Here is a 21,722-nt window from a genome sequence, read left to right as displayed (position 1 = left end):
CCACAAATTGCTAATCCATAAAAAACACAGTTTGACAGACATAAAATGTTTCCGAGGTTAAAGCTCTTATAATGAAAGCTGTTCTAAGGTCGGACAACTCAAAACTATTTTTTTAAAACATTCCTCATCCAAAAAAGGGAAAAGGAACATACAGCTTGTTATCAGCACTCAGTTTAAGAGCCTGTGTCATCAGTGCCTATGGAATTGGCAGCTTTGCACATCTGGAAAGGCACCATCAGTGGTGGAGGGTATATAAAAGTTTTAAAGTAACATATACTCCCATCTGAACATCTTCCAAAAAAAAAAAAAGAGCTGCATATTTGAGCAAATCAATGCTAAATCACATACTGCATATATTAAAACAACATGGCTTCACAGTAGAAGAGTCTGGGAGGTAAACTGTCCTGCCTGCAGTCACCATCTGAACACATTTGGCATACGATGAAGAAGACGAAGGACTGTCGAGCTGCTAGAATAACAAGAACAACATTTCTCTCCCAGAAGTCCAACAACTGCTCTCCTCAGTTCCCAGATGTTTACAGGTTGTTGTTAAAATATATGTTTTCCATATTCTATTGTGAATAAAATATAGGTTTATGTGATTTCCAAATAATAGCATTCTGGTTTTAGTTATATTTTACATAGTTTACCAACTTTAAAAAAAAAAAAGATTGGAAAACATAATCTTTTTGTTTTCATTTAGTTTGTTTATTTTCTTAAGATGTACTATGTTTAACTATCAGTCACTGAGAGCTTCCACAGATTAAAAAACCCTCGGTATTCATCATTCTCTCCACTTGCCTCTGCTGTGTGTCCCTTTAATTAGTCTGGCAGAAACACTTATAAATGCAGCGCAGCATGACTAGCATAAAAAAGAACTCCTGTTGCATGTTTTTGTGTCCTATCAAGGTATATGTCATATTTGAACATGATTACTGCTGAGAGAAACTTCAGCCCTGCAGGTGATGTGTTTCATACTAGAAGAGAAGGAAGGGAAGTGGGCAGCCCACTTTATTCACATATTTTTTTCTTTTGGCTCAAATTAAATCACATACAGAATTTGAAATAATGAAAAAAAAAAAGAATACATGAAGTGAAAATGAGTTTATTAGTTATCAACCTGTGGACCAACCTCCTACACACAACTGCAACAAAACACATCTGAGCTGCACCATATCACAGTCTGCTGCACTCAGTGAGGGACTGCAGCGTGGGAGACTTTCCTGGACATGGCACCATGTTGGAGCTTCGTCTCCCCTCGGTTTGAACTCCTACGCTCATCGCCGAGCTCAGGCGGGAGTACAGCGCAGGTGTGTGCTTGTGTGCGGGTGTGTAGCGACCTCTAAACCAAAGTAAAAAGACACAGTGTGTGTGTCAGTTATGTCGGTGTGTGTGTTCGTGTGGAGCGTGTGTTTCCCTGTGCTTTTAACAGTGCGATATTGTCTCTTATCACACTCTGGCTGTAAATCAGTAGTAGTGGTGATGTCGGGTTGGGGCAGCTGTCGCGGCTCAAGTCAAGATGAAGGAAAGGATTGAAGAGAGGAAGATAGAGAGGAGGGGGGTATGGGTAAAAGGAGGCGGGAGTTGAGGGGAGCTGCTGTCCGTGGGCCGTGGCCTCAGTCTCAGCCTGTCCTCCTCTCAGTGCTGGATGCGCCTGATGGACTGGATCTGGGGGGTCTGACAGTGGGAGCCCCAGTTCCTCCAGTGCTGGTAGTCTCCACTGTGTCTCTCACACTCCATGATGTACTGCTGGCCTCTGTAGCCAGGGTACTGGTAGCAGACAAAGCTGTGGGACAGATGGAGAGGGCAGCAGAGTCAGTTTTCAGTAGCTGCTGTCAGAATTAGGATTTAGTAATGGGAATAATATGTGCTGATGATGGATTTTAATTATTTTAAGAGTACAGTTTTATAGGCAGATGATGTTTAATGGTCACAAAATAGGGACTGCGATGAATATTTGGTTAGGGGTACCATCCCCATTTTCGTTTTTAGGGTGATACTTACGCGCCACACTGCACGTGCATGGAGCCGACTTCAGGCATCATCCATCCCATGGCCTGCAGAGAAGGGTAGTCATCACAGATCTCCACGCTGCGACCCAAGAAGTTCTCCTTCTCAAAAATGAGCATGCGACTGCTCTGGTGGGACTGAACAGGACAGAAAAATCCAAGAGTTAGGTTTGAGATTTCAGGGTTCAAAAGGAGGATGTGGTTGGACCCTGAGAGAGTCGGGGTGTACTCACGGCGCAATAGATGGGGCGCAGAGACATGAGGCGCTCCACGTGGTAGGAGATGGAGCCGCTGTAAGCGTCCCAGTGGGGGTACTCTCCTCTCTCCATGATGAACTGCTGGCCCTGGAAGTCGTGGTGCTCGAAACCCACCCAGCTTCACAGAAGAGACACAGAGAGGCTGGTTTACATGATGCTCCCTTTAAGAGTTGGTCTGTAATGTAGGTTTTTGTACCGCTGATAAAATCTCGGCTCTTCTTTTCGTCTCCAAAGTGAGATTTACAGTAAAGAAACAACCTTTTTTTCAACTGCAGGTGAGCTACAATTAAAAAAAAAAAACCCACATCTTTGTATTCTTTTTACAAGAATTTTTAGTGTTTTTTTAGTGTTTGGAATAGATGTGATCAAAAGAGGATTAAGTCTATATATATTTCTTTAACTCTGTGCTGGTCCACTGGGTTTTGTTTTCATCTATTTGTTATTAGTAACAAAGAGAGTTTTGAGACTTACGCTCCGCTCTCCACCCTGATGGAGCGGATGTTGTCCAGTCCGCACTCCTGGATGTTGCAGCACTCGGAGGTGAACTCCAGGCACTTGCCCTGGAAGTGCTCCTGCTCAAACACGGTCACCTGTGGAGACAGATCAAAGTGGGGAGGAGTTTAGATACTGCTGCTCCAAAGGCTATAATAAAACATTTCATATACACCTCCTCACGAGCATTTGTTTACCTTGAAGAAAGGAGCCATGCCCATTCCTGAGGTAACCAGGGGCTGGATCATTGGGGACCTTGTAGTTCTGTACATCTTTACTCCTGGATGTGTGGATGTAAAGTAAAGAACAGGAAGTTTTTGGTGAAACAGTGTCAGAGATAGTAATAATTAAAAATAATAATTTAGATAAAATAACCGGACAAAAACACGCTGGTGTTCGCGCTCACAGTAACTCCACCTCAAACTCCACCTTCTGCATCGTTTATGCTGCACAGCTACGACATTTGAAGGGTGGTCTGGCCATGAACAGCTAATTCACACTTTTAAAGCAAATATATATATTTTTTTTACAATCTGACTGACAGCAACAGAAGTGTTTCACAGGTGTCACAAAGTGCTTTTGGATTTCAGTTTCTGTGTGAAAGCACCACCTGTCTGTCGGACCCTGAGCTGAGCTGAAAGCAGAGATGCAGCCTTACCTAGAATGGCACTTTATTGGAAGAGCTCGGGAGTGGTACGCGCCTACCGCCTGCCTCGCGTAGAGCTTTCAGAGAACCTGGCGCTTCAGTTTTATATCGACGGTCGGGGAGCGCGCCTACTTCTGCGCGTTCGCGCGTACGCTTCGGACCATGCAAGCTCTCCGTTTTGACACAGTAACCATGCGCGCGCCGCCGGAGCTGCTGTGTGGCCTCTGGACGCTGTTGTCCCCCTCCAGCGTCTAGCTCAGCAGATCCTAAAGTGCTGCCGAGGCTCGGAAACAAAAGCCTCTCCAGTATGTTCGGACCCCGGTCAGCAGTCCAGCGCGTGCCCCGCGCACAAAGGGTCGGAATCGGGGCGGAAAATGTGGGGATTAACGGCGCGGCAGAGAGCCACGCATAAAGTTTTAACTGGGTCGATGTGAACGAATGTACAGAAATGGAAGGTTTACGTTTTCTCTTGTTTAATTAGTAGCATCTAATTGAAGCTGCTTAACCCTAATGATCAGGAAGTTTGACCTAAATTACCAGTCAGACAGACAAGTAAAACACAGTGTAACTGGTACCTTCCAGTTACATCCCAGTTTAAACACCTATTCATTCAAAGTCAGGCTAGATTGTGCAGCCTGTTGTTATGTTGCCAGTTGTTGTCTGTGGGACATGAAAAGGTTGTATACATCATACAGTAATTAACCTTTAAAAAGCATAAATACACATCTGACACTTTATTTAAAGGGTTATGGTTTTATAGTTTTCAGTCAGGGTTATAAAACAGCTTACACATTTTTACTCTTCATACATTCTGTTCCTACAGTCTGGGGAACTTGGTTTTATTTTAAATCACGCATTCAAGGGGAGACAGAAGACTAAACTGTCTGAAATCTAAACCTGACTACTTTTTAATTGGCCAGTCTGTGCTCCAGCTGGTGTCTGTCCTCCTCTGTCTCTGCCCATCCCCATCACCCTTGGTCCGTCCCTCTCTGATGATGCGGGGTTTCTTTTGTCTCTTGTCTCTGACCTCAGCGAGTTTGTTTCTCTTCCCATAATCCCTCTCCTATGTGCGCCAGCGTATAAAAGCGAGGGGCGCACTCCGAGCCACACACACTCTGAGTGAGGCTCGGCACAGGCATCGCACACACAGGTAAGGTACACGCTCACACGCCAGCAGGAGGTCCAGCAGCAAGCGGAAAGGGCATAGATTAGGTTTAAGCTTTCCTTTACCTTTAATTCATTTGAGTTCCTCAACAATCTCGTGGCAATACGAAAGGCTGCACTTATCACACGAATAAACAATCTCTCCCTATTTCTTCCGTTTCTCTTTCCACTCAGTAATCATGTCCAGCGGAGATAAATCCAAGACTTCCTCCCAGACTGACGGAAAGGCTGCCCAGAGCAAGAAGTCTGAGATGGGAATGATGTCCTACAAGGTGGGTGGTTCTCTCCTGTTTCAGATACAGATAACAGTGGCTACGCTGAAAAAATTCACATCACAGACCCTTACTGATGTTGTTCTGACGTATTACTTTCCTCCAGATGTACGTGTTCGACCAGGAGAACTTCCAGGGTCGCATGATCGAAATCAGCAATGAGTGCATGAATGTGTGTGAGATGGGCATGGACCGCGTGCGCTCCCTGCGTGTTGAATGTGGACCGTAAGTGTCAAATGAAATACACTTGTGTTTGTGCATCTAAGATTTAGATTGGTTGCTTCATGACGCTTCCTCGTCCGCAGCTTCGTGGGCTTCGAGCAGATGAACTTCTGCGGTGAGATGTACATCCTGGAGAAGGGAGAGTATCCCCGCTGGGACTCCTGGAGCAACTGCCAGAAGAACGATTACCTGCTGTCCTTCAGGCCCGTCAGAATGGTAAAAATCTTCTATTTCTTTAAAACGTCACTTTTTTTCCTCTTTAGACTCCCCTCTAAATAAAACCTCTGTCTCCCTCTATTTTCCCATGTGCCAGGACCCCGAGAAGCACAAGATCTGCCTGTATGAGGTTGGAGAGTTCAAGGGCCGCAAGATGGAGATCATGGACGATGACGTCCCCAGCCTGTTCTCCTATGGCTTCACCGACAGAGTGGGCAGCATCATTGTCAGCTGTGGAACGTGAGTGTCAACCATCAGTGGAGCTTAAATACCAAATTTAAAGGCCATAAAAACAAATAAATTGACATGTTTCATCTTTTTTTCCCAGCTTTGTGGGATACCAGTTCCCTGGATACCGTGGCAGCCAGTACCTGCTGGAGAAGGGCGAATACAGGCACTTCAATGAATATGGCGCCCGCCATCCTCAGTTCCAGTCTGTGAGGCGTATCCGTGACATGCAGTGGCACCAACAGGGCTGCTACACCATGGCCAGCAAGTGAGGCTCAGGGAAGGAGAGAAAGAGAAAAAGCGGAGGTGAGGGAGAGGGGCAGAGGAAGCGGGAAAGGGGGAGAGACGTCTGAGGCCTTTACCTTAGTGCCTTAAGAAGGTCTTTGATCTAATGCAGTGAGGGGAAGGGTGAGGATCTATGTCTGCCCCTGACTGGAGAAAACACCTCAGTGGAAGGGCCAGCTGGACCACAAAACCATCAGACCACCCTCCATTCCTCTCTGTTTCTACTTTTCTCTTTCTCCCCTGTGGGCTGAGCTTTGCTTTCCTCCCTTTTCTTCTTTTATTTTTATTTTTAGTCCCTCGCTTCATTCCCCTCCACAGACCTCTGAGACACAGTAGAGGGAACGGAGTGTCTCTTACTGTTTTACATACACGATTCTCAGCTCAGGGTATGATGCACCATGGGAAACTGAGTCCTTAGAGCCCCCTGCTCCCTCGTCTTCCTGCCCCTGTGCATTGCACACCCTCTCTGCTGTACAGAATCCTGGCCAAGTTTTCAATAAAAAGGAAAATCTTGATTTCAAAGACGTCGTTGTTGTTACTTATTACATAGAAATCACTTAAATTAATATAAATCAATAACACATCATTTAAAAAATGGATAAAAATGTGGACAGCCGGACACTAAAAATATTTTTTTTTCTTTATTTTAATAATGCGAGCCAGTGTTTCTTCTGTGCGATCACAGTTTTCAGTGTCAACATATGGTTGTTAAAAATTCATTGAATAAACACTGATGTTGTTTCTGGTTTGGGTTTGTTAAACCTTTGCATACTCAGCTTTAAAAACCTCCCAGTGGCACAATGCTTTGTGTTGCATAGAAAAAGAGTCAGTTGGGCAGCAGAGCAGTTTCAGACATGTGATTCTGATCATGTGACTGCTCCATTGTGCACAGGCTCTGCATAACAAGAGGTCCCATCGAAATTTCTGTTTTGAATTGAACATAAAACACAAACTCATTTCCTTTAAACTTCTTTTATATATTGTAAAACCCCCCAAACCAAAACATCTTAATAGCGATGAATCTACCAGAGTTATCACAGTTTTTTATTTTCTAGTTTTGTATTTTCTACGTAGTTATTAATTTTATTTTGTTTTGAGTTTTTGTTTTTAACTCAGTTTCTAGAGTGGATTTTCTTGTTTTGGTTTATTTTTTATTGAAAATGCTTAGTTTTAATTGTTTTTTTAATTGTTTATTTAGTATTTTCAGCATTAATTTTAGTCTTTTTAGTTGCAGGGCATATGTCAGAGGCAGGATTCAGGAAAAAGACCAAAGGTATTACAATAAAAATGCAGAACTTTTTGAAAGCAGTTTAGTAGCCCTCCGGAGTCTCAATAAATGCGTCCATCAGTGACTAAGAAATACTGAAACTAAGGATCGTTTCTCTATTTTAACTAAATTTTAGCTTTTCAAGTTAACAAAAGTGTTTTAGTTAGTTTTAATTTTTCCCCAAATTTTTATATTTATTCATATTTTAATTAAAAAAAATGTTTTTTTCTACATCTAGTTTTAGTTTTTAGTTAATTCTAACCTCGCCAAGCATAAAATTCAATAAAAAATTTAAATGTTGAAATTAAAATATAATGTTCAACTGCTTTTAGTTCAAATATTGAACTAGCCAATCACATGGCAGCAACTTAATGTATTTATGCCCGTAGACATGGTCAGGACGATGTGCTGAAGTTTAAACCGAGCATCAGAATGAGGATGAAAGCTGATTTAAGTGACTTTGAATGTGGCACGGTTGTTGGTTGTTGGTGCCAGACGGGCTGATCTGAGTGTTTCAGAAACTGCTGATCTGCTGGGATTTTCCCACACAACCGTCTCTAGGGTTTACAGAAAATGCTTCAAAGAACAGGAAAGATCCAGGGAGCAGCAGTTCATTGGGAAAAAAAATCTCTTGTTGATGCCAGAGGTCAGAGGAGGCTGACCAGAGTGCTTCAGGTTAGAAGGAAAGACAACAGTAACTCGCTTAACCCTTGTGTTGTCCTCGGGATTCCCATATACTTGTTTGCCATTCGCCTACGGGTCATTTTTGACCTGAGGACAACAAAAGAGCATATCTGGGCAATCAGCCATCAGCAACAGAAGACCACACCAGGTGCCACACCTGTCAGCTGTGTGATGAGTCTACTGAAACATTTGAATGTTCAGAATTTGGCATAAACAACATGTAATAGCTGCCATCAGCCGCAATCCAAATGCTTTACAGCACGGCAGATTTTAGAGCTCAGTGTATCTTTGTTTATTACCTTAATTTCCTTAAAGATTGGTTATGTAGATTACTAATGAATACAAATATAGAAAAGTTGATCAGTTTAAAAATATATTATATCCATGTCATCCTCCTTATGTGTAGCAGTTGGTCCTTCTAGTACTTCATTGTCCATCAAACTAGTCTGGGTCTTTAATTATGTATCAGGTCATAATAATTGAACAATTTGTCCATTTTATATATGTTTTATTAATTAAAAACAGGTCTATGATTTTACAAACAAGCTTTTACACTCGAAGAACAAACACTCATATAAAAATACATCTAAAAAACTGAAAATGGTAAATGTGAAGCTGCTGATATGTTTGACATATTTATCTACTGTACATATTACACCTTTAAATTCGTACATGTGCAGTCTTTGTTAGCTACAACAGTTTTTTGTTTCATTACTTTTTAATACAAAAATATAATTTGAGATGCATGCTCTTAAGAGCAAATGAAGGATGTCCACTACAGAGTAGTGTGATGCTTAGCCAGCAGTTGCGTAATGTCTGTCTGACACGTGGACTGGTCAGCGGGACATCATTCGCACAAACTCTGAAAGAGACGAGAAAAGAAGTGAGAGAGAAACAGAGGAGGATAAACACGATCAGTCAACTGATCCCATCAAGGCCTTCCCACACCTTCAAAGTCCACCAGGCCATCTCCGTTCAGGTCAGCGTCTTTGAGGATCTCGTTGATCTCTCTGTTAGTCACTTGTTCTCCCATCAGCTTCTTCATGGCCTCACGCAGCTCCGTTAAACTGATCTGGCCATCACCATTAGAGTCAAACTGGATACAGTATGAATATATTTTAGTATTTCGGACCTGTTTGGCCTTCTATAGCAGGAAAAATGAAGGTGTCATTAAACACAGATGTGTTTGTTTTTGTTGGTTTGTGTTGTGTATCTGTATGTTTTTGCTTATTGTTTTATGTTTTATGTGACCTGCCCTGGGACATAAGGTGACGTTTAATATTTTTGCTATGAACTGACATGCTGACATCTAATGTATCTGGTAAATTGATGCACATTAACATACAGTATACTATTCAAAGGTAAAAATGAAGTGGCTCTGTTTGCTATTCCAGTGAGTGAGCATGCACAATGCCAGGATCCTGAAACGGTCTAACCTGAGTGAATCCAGCCATCATTAAACTATGCATACCTGTGATTTTTCTGCTATGAAATGTCACAATATCTGCTGTGAAAAAAGCCTACCTCCCACTTATGGTTACAAAGATCGGCCTGTCTATTTGAACCCATAATGAAGGTCTGCAAAGGAGAAATGAGCTTGACTTGTTCCATAAACAAACTGCACAGTAATAAATGATTATTTTTATCCAAGTTTCATTCCAGAAACTCCTGCGTGCTTCTATTTCTTCTTTTATATTTGAAGGGTTATGCTTAGTCTTATTTGTTTATCGTTCCCAATGGATTCTGATTTACAGGCCTCCCCCACAACTGATATTTTCATAGCAGCAAAGTCACATGCTACAATCCAATGCTGCTGTTAATAAAGTCACTACAATTAAATTTATGTTTAGGTCTTTATGTTGTAAATGACAGCATGTCTCTTGACCTCTTTGAATGCGTCTCGCAATTCTTTGACTCCGATCATGTCAGCTGTCTCTGCCAGCATCTTGGGTCCCATCAGCTCTACAAAGTCCTCAAAGTCCACTTTACCGCCACCTGAAACACACACACACACACACACACACACACACACACACACACACACACACACACACACACACACACACACACACACGGTTGCCATCTATTTCCACTCTGTTCTGCTGTCTCGTGTATTTTAGGCTGTTGCTGCACTCACAGATCTGCTGGCTCAGTTCAATGAGCTCCATCTCTGTGGGCATGTATCCCATAGTCCTCATACACTCGCCCAGGTCTTTGTGACTGATGTAGCCATCTTTATTCTTATCAAACTCCACAAATGCCTCACGGAGCTCTGGTAAGACACACACACACACACACACACACACACACACACACACACACACACACACACACACACACACACACACACACACACACACGCAAAACATGTGTTATTACTGGTAAGGCGGGTATCATATCAAATGCATGTACAGCTAAAAAAAGCGGATAAATCACCTCACCTTCGATCTCCTCTGGCCGCAGCTCTCTGTCCTGCCGTGGGGAAAGTTTTCACATATTAGCTTCATGTTTCACACAGTTATAGATTTCCCCTCACCTTGCAAACATTCATACTGAAAATATTCACAATGTTTGTTTGGCAATAAGACAATAAAAAGTAAACGCAGGCATTGAGGAGCACAATCTAAGCACACAGACATACAGCTTGTGTCACTTAACACGTGATGCTAGACAGAGCACAGATGAAAAACAGAAGCACCAAGTGAAACAAAACAGAAAAGATGAATAATGAGAGGAAATGTTAAATATTTTTTGTTATGTATAATTAGCGTCTTGACGTCTGGCCAATGTTTTTGGACAAAGATTCATTTTTTGAGAACTATGAATCACAATGATATTTATGTTCTTTTAACTCCAGGGTGTTGCACATCAATGAAATGCTGAAAATGATCCCTAAGCTGCATTAGATAGAAAGCTCCAGGGCATCTACATGGATTAAACCGTATATCTGATTATTGTATGCAGGGATTCCTGCACCATAGATTACAGTGAGTACCCAGATTACTTTTTGGAGGATGCCAGGCTGCAAACATCTAGAGACTAGGACATGTCAGAGGTTTAGTTTTAGGAATATGTCCACTGTCCGGATGTATGTGTCCGTACACTAAATATATACATTACTCAAGCTTGTGTGTGTAACCCGAATTATTATTTGATTGCATTTGTTTTGATCAAATTCTCATTTTCACACAGTAAAAGAAATCCTGACAATAAAAGTAGAGCAAAGCAACGTTGTGGCTAGCATTCCTTCCAGCAAGAATCCCCAAGCGTTCCCAGAAGTGTTGCACTTCCACTTTGATGTGAAGTTTTCTATTCCAGTTGCCCCTGTTTGGGCAGTCTATTATTTCTCCTAATCCAATTAAAAAAACATCCACTAAAAAGGTTTAGACCATTATTTTATTTTATTTTTGTCTTCACCTATATGAAGTGAAGCAAAGGCCACAGGTCATCAGTGTGATTGTTTCACAGTTCACACAAAGGCCTGCATCCTTTCTTTACCAAGGGCACGTACAAGCTCCACAAGGCCAGTCAATGATTTTCCAATGATCTCTCAGTGATTGACCCCTTTAAGCTTGCCCGTTGCCTGGGGATTTTAATTGTCTGACCCGAGCCACTAATGCAGGGGGGGATGACACAGCTGGTAAAGAGCAGGAGGGTCAGCCACGATGTGGGGATGAAAATGAATCGACACAAGTGGAAAAAGTTGCACTTTGGCTGTGGTAGGACACAGTGTGCACACTTCTGTGACTTCCTGTTACATACGAGCGTCCTAGCAAAGCCCTGTTTAAGGAAGATGCAGGCCGGGCCCACGATGTTGTGCAGCATGTTGCAGTTCTTCACCAGCGCACCGAGGGACTCCTTGAACGGTTTATCCTCTACATCCAAATCCTCATCTCCCTCCAGCTGCTGGCTCATTGCCCTCACCTTACGATGGAAGCGCCAGTGTATCACCCGCTTTGGAAGCAGATCAGGGTGTTAAACCACCAAACTTACTGTCCGTCACACCAAATGTGCGACTGATCAAGCAAGTCAATATCTTTTCAGAGGCAAAGTAAGACCCCTGCTTTTCTACAGTCAAACGTTGGAAAGGCAATAAGCCAGAACTATAGGATAGATACAGCTGCTCATTATTGCATGAGGCCCTCATCAGCCTCAGTCCTCACTGTGAGAAACCAGTTTGATTTGAAAATAATCTATAAGTCTCAATCCTGCTGCTGCAGCTTCAAGCTGCTGAAACTAGCTGATGTGAGTTTGCTAATTCTCTAGTGTAAAGACTGACAGCTTAACTACACGTCAGTAAGTAACACGGCTACAATAGTAGGAAGCAGTGAACATTACAAGTAACAGTAAAAAAAAGCTAAATAAATAAATATGGCAATCATGGATCTAAAATCACTATTAAAATAAATGCAAGCATTGATAAGCTCATCATATATATATATATATATATATATATATATATATATATATATATATATATATATATATATATATATATATATATATATATATATGGATTTTGTATTTATTTATCCTTTAAAATGCATAAATAATCTTGAAAAAAGTATGACAAATTAATTTTAATTATTAAATGGAGGATAATTAAAAAATAAGGAATAAATGAACAAAAACTTATTTTCTAAAACAAGTGTGGACAGTAAATAAAAAGGACAAATAAATACAGATCCAAATACAAAGAATATACATTTTTGTAAAATTAATTTATATGTTTTAAAATTTTAATCTAGTCTTACTTTAATCTATTATTTTGATCTCTTTAATTTGCACGTTTCGATTTTCTGCACACAAACAGTGTGTCCTTAAATAGCACTTTAAGCGATGCAGTCTGTATACTAAGCTTTCCTGTAACTACCATAAAAGGAAACAGTTTCACTGGTGGAAAAAAAAAGGAAAGCGTTAGAATTTCGACAATATATTTTTTCCTGTTTTCTTAATTTACATGCAATCGTTAAAATGATACAGTGAGACAACATCCAAAGAAAGCTGCGGTTGTCACGGAGGCAAAAAGCTTCAGTCAGCGAGTGCAAGCAAGAGGATTAAGCTGCAGTGAGTTCGAATCTAACAAAGAGGAGATAAAGTACACTTACCTTCTTCATTTTATCGTTCAGAGATGGTTTGTTCCCCATTACCAGACCTCCCCTGTCACTTTTCTATGTTCCTATTTCCCTGCGCTCTTCTTCTGTGGACTTCTAAAGTCAAGTTCAAGCTCACAAGCTAAAAAATCCCTCTGAGTTTCCCATTCTGGTTAATAGTCATCATATTGGATAAAACAGAGATGGAAAAAGAGGAACGGCCCTCATCCATTCATGGTCATCTCCACTGACCCAAACCAAACTGAACACGTTACCAAATGATCTTCCCAAAACAAAAACAAACTGGATGACTGAGCAGAAGTGGAGCGCACTGAACACAGCTCGCTTATGTGTCACTCCACAGAAACAGCATCACTCTCGGCTCTTCACGCGGTGCTTTTAATCCCCCCCTCATTCCTCTCTGTCACTCGGTCTTCCCTCCCCCCTTTCTCTCTCTCTGTCTCATGTCAACATGTTGCACGAGCATTCAAATGACTTCATCTACAGTGTGAAGAGTTTTAAAGGGAGAATTAAGAGGACACGAACGGAGCGGGATTAATCCATGCCCTTTCAGATTAAAGAGGAAAGGGTGATAGAGAGAGAAAAAAGGGAAGAGAATACATTAAAGACATTCAAAGGAAGAAACGGAAACAGACATACTTTTCTCATGTGGATAAACAAGAATCTAAATATTTTAACTTGGCCTGGAAATAGAGCATGCACTATTTGAAACCATAAATATTAAAAACAAGATATAAAACAAATTCTTGGCTAAAGATGAATATCAGAGGTGAAGAACACCAGAGGGTTTTATTACTTTAGATGTCTTAAGGCTTGGACTTTTTGTGGATTACATATCACTGCATGTGTGCACTATGTGGTATTAAAGAACACATGATGTAAAATGAATGTAAATATGATGATGTTTGTCACATCAGGTTGACCTCTTGTTGCCAGTAGGAGTGCTATAGCTGTTACCTAATATCAACGTCAGGCTGGGACAAACTGGACAGTGTACGCTCACTGGCCTCTTTATTAGGCACACGGTTTCAGCTTCTCATTAACACAACATTTAATCAGCCAATCACATGGCATCAACTCAATAGGTTTAGGCATGCAGAGATGGTCGAGGCGACCTGATGAAATTCAAACTGAGCATTGGAATGAGGAAGAAAGGTGATGTTAGTGACTTGGAATGTGGTATGGTTGTTGGTGCTGACGTATTGGGGTTTTTGGATTTTCCCACACAACCATTTCTAGAGTTTACAGAGAATGATCCAACAAAGAGAAAATATCCAGCGAGTTCAGTGCTCTGGGGCAAATTGCCTTGTTGATGTAATACCCACTCGTCATTTCTTGAATGTGGCAGAGTTCACTATACTTAAATGACCTCCACAGTCACCGGATAAAACAATGTATGTCAAACATGTGGCATTCAACACATGCAATAAATGCAAAAGGTGCTTCTATATGATGTTCTTCTTTTGGCTTCTCCCTTTAGGCATCACCACAGTGGATCATCTGTCTCCATCTCACTCTGTCCCTAGCATCCTCCTCTATCTCACCAACCCTCTGCATGTCCTCTGCATTTTATTTACAACAATAAAAGAATCTTTATTTATTACATTTGTTGTTATTTATTATTATTTTATATTTATGATTTATTTATGATGTTTTAGAGTGTGATCCCCTTCTATCAGTGGTCATTTGTACATGTAGCATGAGGGCTAATGCAAAACATAACATGTACGTTTTCATTGCTTTGTCATGTATGTTTAAAACATGTCCAAGCTATTAAGGGTCCCTGTGACACTCAGTTCATGGGCCCCAAAGATCACAAAAATGGGTACAAAGTGTACAAAGTGTACCAAATGTAAAACGTGAAAGTGAAAAAATGAAACCTGCTAAAGTAACAAAAGAAAAACTGAGTGTTTGCGTTTTTGAAAAATATAAGAAGTTGACTTAGCTGTGATTTGTGAAGTATTTTCAACAAGTATTAGATGTGTTTTTCAATTATGTGGTAATTAAATTAGAAACCAATGGAAAAATACAACAAGTGAGCTGTAATGCTTCACAAAATGACAGCTTATGCAACTCACAGTGAGACCCTGGTGGCGTTCAAGTGCGTCAGCTCACGTCGAACTGAAAAGCACAATGAACTTCAATTTGAACTTCAGCTCTTACATCCATGGACTACTTTGGCTGAGCTGTCAGTTATAATGGCATAAAGTTAAAATCTCAAGTGGAGGTTATGAGAGCAATGCTAAGTGGTCATCTGAGCTTTTACAAAGCATCTGCCGGCAAATCTCTCCAAAAGCAGATTTGGCATGCTGCTTACTACAGTGCATCCATACGGCTCGTGTGTGTGTGCTTCTGTGTGTGTCACTCATCTTTCTGTTTAGTCACATTGTGGGGACTCTTTTAATTTTAGATTTTAGGGTGACGACTAAGGATCAGGAAAAAGAGATTCATAGGGTGTGTGTGTGTGTGTGTGTGTGTGTGTGTGTGTGTGTGTGTGTGTGTGTGTGTGTGTGTGTGTGTGTGTGTGTGTAAAACACTGCAGGAGGTAGATTTAACTCATCCAGTTTTGGCTCTTGCTGTTCATTCTCCAAATTTGTCTCTCTTGTACTTTTCCGTACTAAATCATACACCCAGTTAGCAGTTTATTATTAGCTATTAGTTGCCCTAATTGATACATACAGTGTGGGGTGGAGAAAATTATAGAAACAGCAGTGGATACATCTACAAGCGTACAGTTGAATGAAATACTACTCTCAGTCAGCAACAAGAAAACATGAACATAGAACACTAGAGCACAATCAGTGTGTGCAGAGAGAGTTCTTAAACTCATTAGCTAAAACTAATGGCAACTCTGCATGCATGCGTTGTCTATTGCAATAAGCTCCAGTGACCACTAGAGGCCACCTTAGGACCGGTCTAACATCAGTATCACTTGCCAGCTGCAGCAGTGGATGTCTGGGAGAGTACCAACTTTTTATTTGTTTGTTTATTTTTTAGGAGATACTTTAGGCAGATTAAGCAGTCATATATTATAAATGGAAATCTAGATTTCTAGTTTTCCTTTTTTTTCTGCAATAAGACTCTTATTGTGATTGATAAACACGGAATGCCAACACTGGAATTAACGAGTTTGCAGCTTAAGAACGCTTTTGTGGCATGAAGATAGATCACTTCTCTCAAAGAGCTTTCATGTGATTTGATAGAAACAGATTATTTTATTTTACAAAGGTACATGAGGGAGTCACTACAGGAGATGTTTGGGATGTAAAGCTTTTCATCAAAGTGGTGGTCACATGAAAACTGTTTAACACAGTTGCGTGTTTTATACACGTTTCTGTGCAGTGGTTCTTATAATATATAATATATCTTAAAAAAACACACCAGTTGTTCTGGGTTCTACAGGGAAAAAACAACAAAAAAGGGAGTTTTTCTTCCCACTTTAGCTAAGTGTTTGCTTAAAGGAGGTCGTCTGATTGTTGTTGTTTTTTTTAATCGATTATAGGGTCTTTTCCTTTATAATATAATGCACCTTTAGGTGGTTGTTGTTGTGATTTGGCTCCTTAATAAGTCAAAATAATAAAATGTGACAAAAATATTAGACGTCATTTATTTTTTAATTGAAAGATCCAGTTTTACACATCTGTGAGGACATGTGGACAGTCGGTATCAGAAGTCTGATAAACACATATCATGTTCTTCATTTACCTCATTCAACTGTGCAAAGATCTACTGAGTTTTAATTAAATAAATATGCAGAAATATTCAAACTTTTAAAGGGTTCACTAACTTTCAAGCACTGCTGCAACTCCTCTAACTGGAGCCCAAGCATCACTTTATAGTGCAGATGTGCTGTGATTTTTCTTGCAAAGCTTTCAGTGCAAGACTTTCTGTATTTTTGATTTGTACCTACAAATCAAAATTAATTTGCAATAAATTAATAATTAACTGTCATTTCTAAGTTTTACATTTTTAGCTGTCTGAGATGGAAAACATATTTCCGAAAGTACCAACCTTGTACAGACTATTAGTATTAGTACAAATTAGTACAAACCTTGAGTAGAGTATATACAATTCAACCTTCAAACTTACATACATTCATTTAATAGATAAATATGAGTATCAGCTTTTCAGCACATAATATTAGCAGATTAATCACTTCTTTCTGTGAGCTCCAGCATGATTCACTCTATTGGCTGCACATTGAAACAAAACTTAACACCAGTAATTGCAACTGAAGACACCATTAAATCTGATTAACTACCAGGTTGGGTCTCTCTTACTGATGGTTATAATTAATCACGTAAATGAGATGGTCTTGAGAAGTGGGCGCACACACACACACACACACACACACACACACACACACACACACACACACACACACACACACACACACACACACACACACACACACACACTGTTCCTGGGTCCTGAATACTCTTTAGTTGCTCTTCTCAGGACATCAGCGCTCAGCGACTGTCATGCTTGCAGTCTGTGGTTAATTTGAATGCACACACACTTTTAACTTAACACACCGTGCATATGTGCGTGTGTGCTGTGTGTATGATAGAGATGTGCCATACTCAGGTAACGTGACTCTGTCTTTTGTTTTGGACTCAACATACTCTTGATCTCTGATGTGAGTGTGATCTGGTGTCAGGTGTACATCAGCAGGTTTCCAGAAATGAGAGCTGTTGAGACACCGGGAAACACTAGAAGAGACAGAACAGACAGAAAGTGAAGAAAGGAGGGAAGGAAGAATGGATAGAAGGAAGGAAGGGATGAAAAAAGGAAGGAAGGAAGTATAGTTGTAGAGCTCCCTTAAGACTTAAGACTGTCTAAAATAGAGGCCAGTGCAGAAGTCTATTAAGCCTGCCTCATTTCTAATGGCCAGCAGAGGGAGACTGCTTTGGTTCCAAAATGAAGTCAACAGCATTGTAAGTTTAGACGATAAAACCTGCAGCTCGCTTGGTCTGTGCCCTCAGTGAAAACTTTCTGATGAGTTTATCATCTCACTTGGAAAGTTCAAGTGCATGATGTTTCTTATTAGAGCCAAAACATCAATGTCAATAAAGCGGTGTGTGCTCGTTGTCACAGAATGCCGTGTCCCTTCGTTTGTGATTCACCCTTCCCATGTGGCGGCTAGCTTTAAAAAAAGCTGACAGGATGATAATGATGAAGTCAAAGTTTCAAAAATGTGACTTCACTAACTATTACTATGGTGTAACCATCTTTTATATACAATTCATGCTTCAGACGCATTCATAGTGCAGGAAATGTTTGGTTTAAAGTGAGGATGCTGCACCGTGTGCACATGGTCCTCACTCGCTCACATGAAATCATTGGACTGTCACCTGCTTTGTTCTCACATGGGCTGGATTACATCACATAAACTTCATACTAGAACGCCGGCAGGTTAAACGTCAGTTAACGTTCAATTTGTGCTGCGCTGCATGCAGAGCAACTTTCTGCAACCATTTGCATATTTTAGGCATGCTTTTATAAGCAGATGCTTTCATGTATTGTTATCAAATTCATGTTGAACATATCGTCGTGTTGATGGATAGTTGTTATTCGGTTAGTGAGGGGGAAATTACTCTTACTTGGGGTTTGTTCACATAATTCATTTAGAAATTCAGTTTCTGACCAAGATCACATTCATGTGACCAAGGGCCCGATGGTGCACTCACTCACAGCTCTTAAAGCTGCTCCTTCAACACTGGTGTTAAAATTTCAGGTTATTTTATGTAAGCAAGTGTGATCTGAGGCTATATTACATATTGTTGCACTTGAGTACTCAAGCTTCTCTTCTCTCCGACTTTGCTGGCTGCTTTCTCCCACTCACTTGCTGCTCTCTCTTAATTTGGATCACTTGCATCACCACTGACATCACTTTTTTTTTTTTTTTTTACATTGCTTTCCTGTTTCTAACCTCAGCCCCACTCATCGTCACCCTCCTCAGAGTTTGCTGACGCGATCAGGTGGACATGACTCTTTCTACATGTCAAGAAAAAAAGAAAATACTGACTGACTCACAAGCCATGCTTGAAATCAGCAGCAGGAAGCGGGTAGGGATTTAACTTCGGTGTAATCCCTTCTGATTTTATTTTCACACACAAACCGCTGTCTCACACCGCGAGCCCACGCGTCTGGCCCTCGGGTTACAGCGCTGTAATGGTGTGGCCTATCGTGCCGTGTCATGTGTCACCTCTTAGCATGTGATTGATGGGATGTGATGCGATATGGAGCTGATAGAATGGCTGCAGCGATAGGGTGTCCATCAGATCTCTGGCTGACTTTACTGGTATCTATTACGGATTACACTTTGGTAATGTTTCCCAAAGTAGAGCTTAAATCCTCTCAAACTCACGCTATCATCCTTCTACTCATTGCGCTTTGCAGCTCTGGCTTTTTCCACGAGGGTTAAACTACAAGGCAAAATGGTTAATGTTCACCTTGCCGTTGTGAATTTAGCTTTGTGTCTTTCTGAACTGCCAGATCAAAGAGAGCAGGGCTGCGAGAGAGACCGCTACTTTACAAAAGCTGGACCACAGCCACCCTTTAAATTTGAAGTGAAGGCTTAGGCTTAGGGTTTCTGTGAAGCCAGACATTCAATCAGCCAGAGAACTTGATGCACATGCACACACATTTATTCACTCACACACACTCTAACACACACACACACACACACACACACACGGTAACAAAAGTGTCAGACATACATACAAGAACGCACACATACACGTCCACTGCAGAGTATGAAACAGATGAGCTTCACACACATACACACTCCTACCTGTCCAAACACTGAGTCCACTATGGGCAGCAGGTCGACGGGCTCCTCTTCCTTCTCCTTCTCTCTCCTCCGCGGTCCCTCCATCAACTCCTCCAGCTGTTCCTCCAGCGCTTCGCTGTCCTCACCCGCCTCTGCTGCCGTCATCGGGGGTAATTTGGATTTTTGATTGCGAGCAGCAGCTTGAGCGTCTCCGCCACCCCCGCCCTGGTCGTTGGTTCGCTTCTTTTGCTTCTCCACCTTCTTCTTGATAGCAGCCTGCACCTGTGGGAAGGCAGGGGTGGAGGAGAGTAGAACAGTGCACTCAAACTTATATCAATATAAAGCATGACCGATACTACTGAGACTGTAGATGAAATACAGTGCCACAGCGCTCACTGCCTGAAACGTGAGATGTTTAGTTTATAACATTTGCTCTAGGAAGATGTGACATGAACATACTTTGTAAGGAAGATGCCAAAATAAGAACAATACACAACTTGCAGAAGTCGAAATGTTATGAAATGCATGCATTATAAAAATCTTTTTAAAAAGATCATTTTTAACCTATTACATAGAAATCCTTTAACCCATTTACAGTAATCCAGTTTGTTTTAAAACTTTAATAAGTTGTCACATATGGGTAACATGTGTTTTCCACAAGAAATCAACAGTTCATCTTTTGTATCAATGACTCTTATCATTCTTTCGGCAAAACAAAACTTCAGCATGCACAATATAAAATGTGATATAGGCACACAGCATGTAAGGATGCACACACACACACACATACACAGACACAATTATATATATATCTATCTGCACCCACTCACCTGTTTTGCGCTCCTCTCTGGTGGCGCGCTCATCGCTCCAGCGGCTCCCCCGGGTGCCGGCTCTCGAATGATCATGAACATCTCGGTGTCACGGGCTAACACACACACTCTCTCTCTTCGTCGCTCGCCCTCCCCCTCCCTCCCCCTCTCGCTTCCCTCTCCCCTGCTCTCCTCTGCTCTAGCTCTTTATGTCTTAAGTGTAATAAAACTCCCCCTCCCACCACAAAAAAAAGTCAGCTTGGACCGATTTCCTTTCTTAAACTCTGAAAAATGTGTTAAAAATTCAGTCCCCTTCACGCAGTGATTGCAGCTGTCTCTTTGTCCCGGGAAACACAAAAGGAGTTAAAATGCTACGGCTCAAATGTTCTCCTGCTTCCTCCTTTCCTTCCAAGTATTTCCTCCAGTTCTTTTCCTCAGAGTTTCATCAAGCTTCTGTCCATCTCTCTCAGGTGAGGAGGTTTTTATCATCAGCTGCTGTCTTGGCTCCGGGATTGAGTTCCAGCACCTCTGCCCCCACTTGCTATCTCCAGATAATTTAGGTGACACTCTATACCTCCCGAACTTTAGCTCCCTCGCGTTTTCTACCTGTACCTCTCTCTCTCCTTCTCTTCCTCCCCTTTTTCCACCTTTTCCCCTTCATCACAGGTAAACTTCCCTCCTCTCTGCCGGGTTCTCTACCTCAAACACAGGCTTTATAAAAACCTGCCTTTCCTTCCCTATAATTCCCGTAATCTCGTTATTCTCTCGTGTTTTCCCGGTCGTTTACACTCATCTTTTCCCATCTTATCTCAATCTTTTTCCCAGAATCCTTCTTCCCCCCATCTTTTTCTCTTTCTTATCACCATCATTTCCCCCTGACAATAATCCTCGTCGCTCCATGTGCTTCTCCTTCTTCTCGTCTCTTTCTCCCAATCTATCTGCCCTCAATCGCCTTCTCACATTTGAAGCCTTTGTTGTAAAACAAATTGGATGTTTTTCTGCAGTGCCCAGGTCAGCTATTCATTTAGAAACAGTGAGAGATAGAAAGAGATGAAGAGTTGCAAAAAAACAAACAAAAAAAACCAACCTCAGCAGCCATACGATGATGAAAGGCTTTCAGTGAGCAATAACACATCACCTCAGGGAAACCTGCATGCATAATCTCATCCACCAAGCATGGCTGAGCCCACACACGTGCATGCACAGGTGAACATGTAACCACTGATCCCTATTTTTAGACACGAATGTTCTCATAAGCATGTAATGTTGTGCTTTTCAGCTC

General features: G+C 41.3%; 3 protein-coding genes across 6 annotated transcripts; 1 reads left to right on the top strand and 2 right to left on the bottom strand.

The window, feature by feature from the left end:
* Positions 1-1,089: 1,089 nt before the first annotated feature.
* On the bottom strand, positions 1,090-3,535 carry cryba1l1 (crystallin, beta A1, like 1). The gene is made up of 6 exons (XM_086315132.1): positions 3,417-3,535; positions 2,956-3,038; positions 2,738-2,856; positions 2,243-2,384; positions 2,005-2,147; positions 1,090-1,786 (listed from the first exon to the last, which is right to left on the bottom strand). Exons 2-6 carry the CDS (start codon positions 3,028-3,030, stop codon positions 1,639-1,641), a joined length of 627 nt encoding a protein of 208 aa, XP_086171258.1. The 5' UTR covers positions 3,031-3,038; positions 3,417-3,535; the 3' UTR covers positions 1,090-1,638.
* A 904-nt stretch (positions 3,536-4,439) lies between these two features.
* crybb1l1 (crystallin, beta B1, like 1) lies at positions 4,440-6,313 on the top strand. Its single transcript, XM_086315119.1, has 6 exons — positions 4,440-4,554; positions 4,743-4,840; positions 4,947-5,065; positions 5,146-5,278; positions 5,376-5,518; positions 5,607-6,313. Exons 2-6 carry the CDS (start codon positions 4,748-4,750, stop codon positions 5,776-5,778), a joined length of 660 nt encoding a protein of 219 aa, XP_086171245.1. The 5' UTR covers positions 4,440-4,554; positions 4,743-4,747; the 3' UTR covers positions 5,779-6,313.
* A 1,930-nt stretch (positions 6,314-8,243) lies between these two features.
* Positions 8,244-20,573, bottom strand: cabp2b (calcium binding protein 2b). Of its 4 annotated transcripts, XM_086315105.1 has the most exons (8): positions 20,462-20,573; positions 19,653-19,913; positions 11,505-11,696; positions 10,184-10,214; positions 9,880-10,014; positions 9,628-9,737; positions 8,691-8,838; positions 8,244-8,604 (listed from the first exon to the last, which is right to left on the bottom strand). In XM_086315105.1, exons 1-8 carry the CDS (start codon positions 20,540-20,542, stop codon positions 8,579-8,581), a joined length of 984 nt encoding a protein of 327 aa, XP_086171231.1. In that variant the 5' UTR covers positions 20,543-20,573; the 3' UTR covers positions 8,244-8,578. The 4 variants fall into 4 exon arrangements, with proteins under 4 accessions (XP_086171231.1, XP_086171209.1, XP_086171216.1 ...); XM_086315083.1 differs by lacking the exon at positions 11,505-11,696; XM_086315090.1 differs by lacking the exons at positions 19,653-19,913; positions 20,462-20,573 and adding an exon at positions 12,851-19,619.
* Positions 20,574-21,722: the final 1,149 nt, after the last annotated feature.

This window comes from Aulonocara sp. 'chitande type north' Nkhata Bay, linkage group LG2 (assembly GCF_057382095.1).
Source record: "Aulonocara sp. 'chitande type north' Nkhata Bay isolate Kocher_YH1m ecotype deep benthic linkage group LG2, A_spYH_male_GT1.1, whole genome shotgun sequence".
Lineage (NCBI taxonomy): Eukaryota > Metazoa > Chordata > Actinopteri > Cichliformes > Cichlidae > Aulonocara > Aulonocara sp. 'chitande type north' Nkhata Bay.
Note: the sequence above shows the minus strand (reverse complement) of the source record. Positions and strands in the feature narration are given on the sequence as shown.

Excerpts from the sequence above, each read along its gene's own strand:
- cryba1l1 (XM_086315132.1), bottom strand. The coding sequence starts at position 3,030 with ATGTACAGAACTACAAGGTCCCCAATGATCCAGCCCCTGGTTACCTCA. Across the intron at positions 2,857-2,955 it reads GCATGGCTCCTTTCTTCAAG|GTGACCGTGTTTGAGCAGGA; the intron begins GTAAACAAATGC and ends CTGTCTCCACAG. Across the intron at positions 2,385-2,737 it reads ATCAGGGTGGAGAGCGGAGC|CTGGGTGGGTTTCGAGCACC; the intron begins GTAAGTCTCAAA and ends TCTTCTGTGAAG.
- crybb1l1 (XM_086315119.1), top strand. The coding sequence starts at position 4,748 with ATGTCCAGCGGAGATAAATCCAAGACTTCCTCCCAGACTGACGGAAAG. Across the intron at positions 5,066-5,145 it reads CTGCGTGTTGAATGTGGACC|CTTCGTGGGCTTCGAGCAGA; the intron begins GTAAGTGTCAAA and ends CCTCGTCCGCAG. Across the intron at positions 5,519-5,606 it reads ATCATTGTCAGCTGTGGAAC|CTTTGTGGGATACCAGTTCC; the intron begins GTGAGTGTCAAC and ends TTTTTTTCCCAG.
- cabp2b (XM_086315105.1), bottom strand. The coding sequence starts at position 20,542 with ATGTTCATGATCATTCGAGAGCCGGCACCCGGGGGAGCCGCTGGAGCG. Across the intron at positions 19,914-20,461 it reads CAGAGAGGAGCGCAAAACAG|GTGCAGGCTGCTATCAAGAA; the intron begins GTGAGTGGGTGC and ends GCCTTCCCACAG. Across the intron at positions 10,015-10,183 it reads GCGGCCAGAGGAGATCGAAG|AGCTCCGTGAGGCATTTGTG; the intron begins GTGAGGTGATTT and ends GTGTCTTACCAG.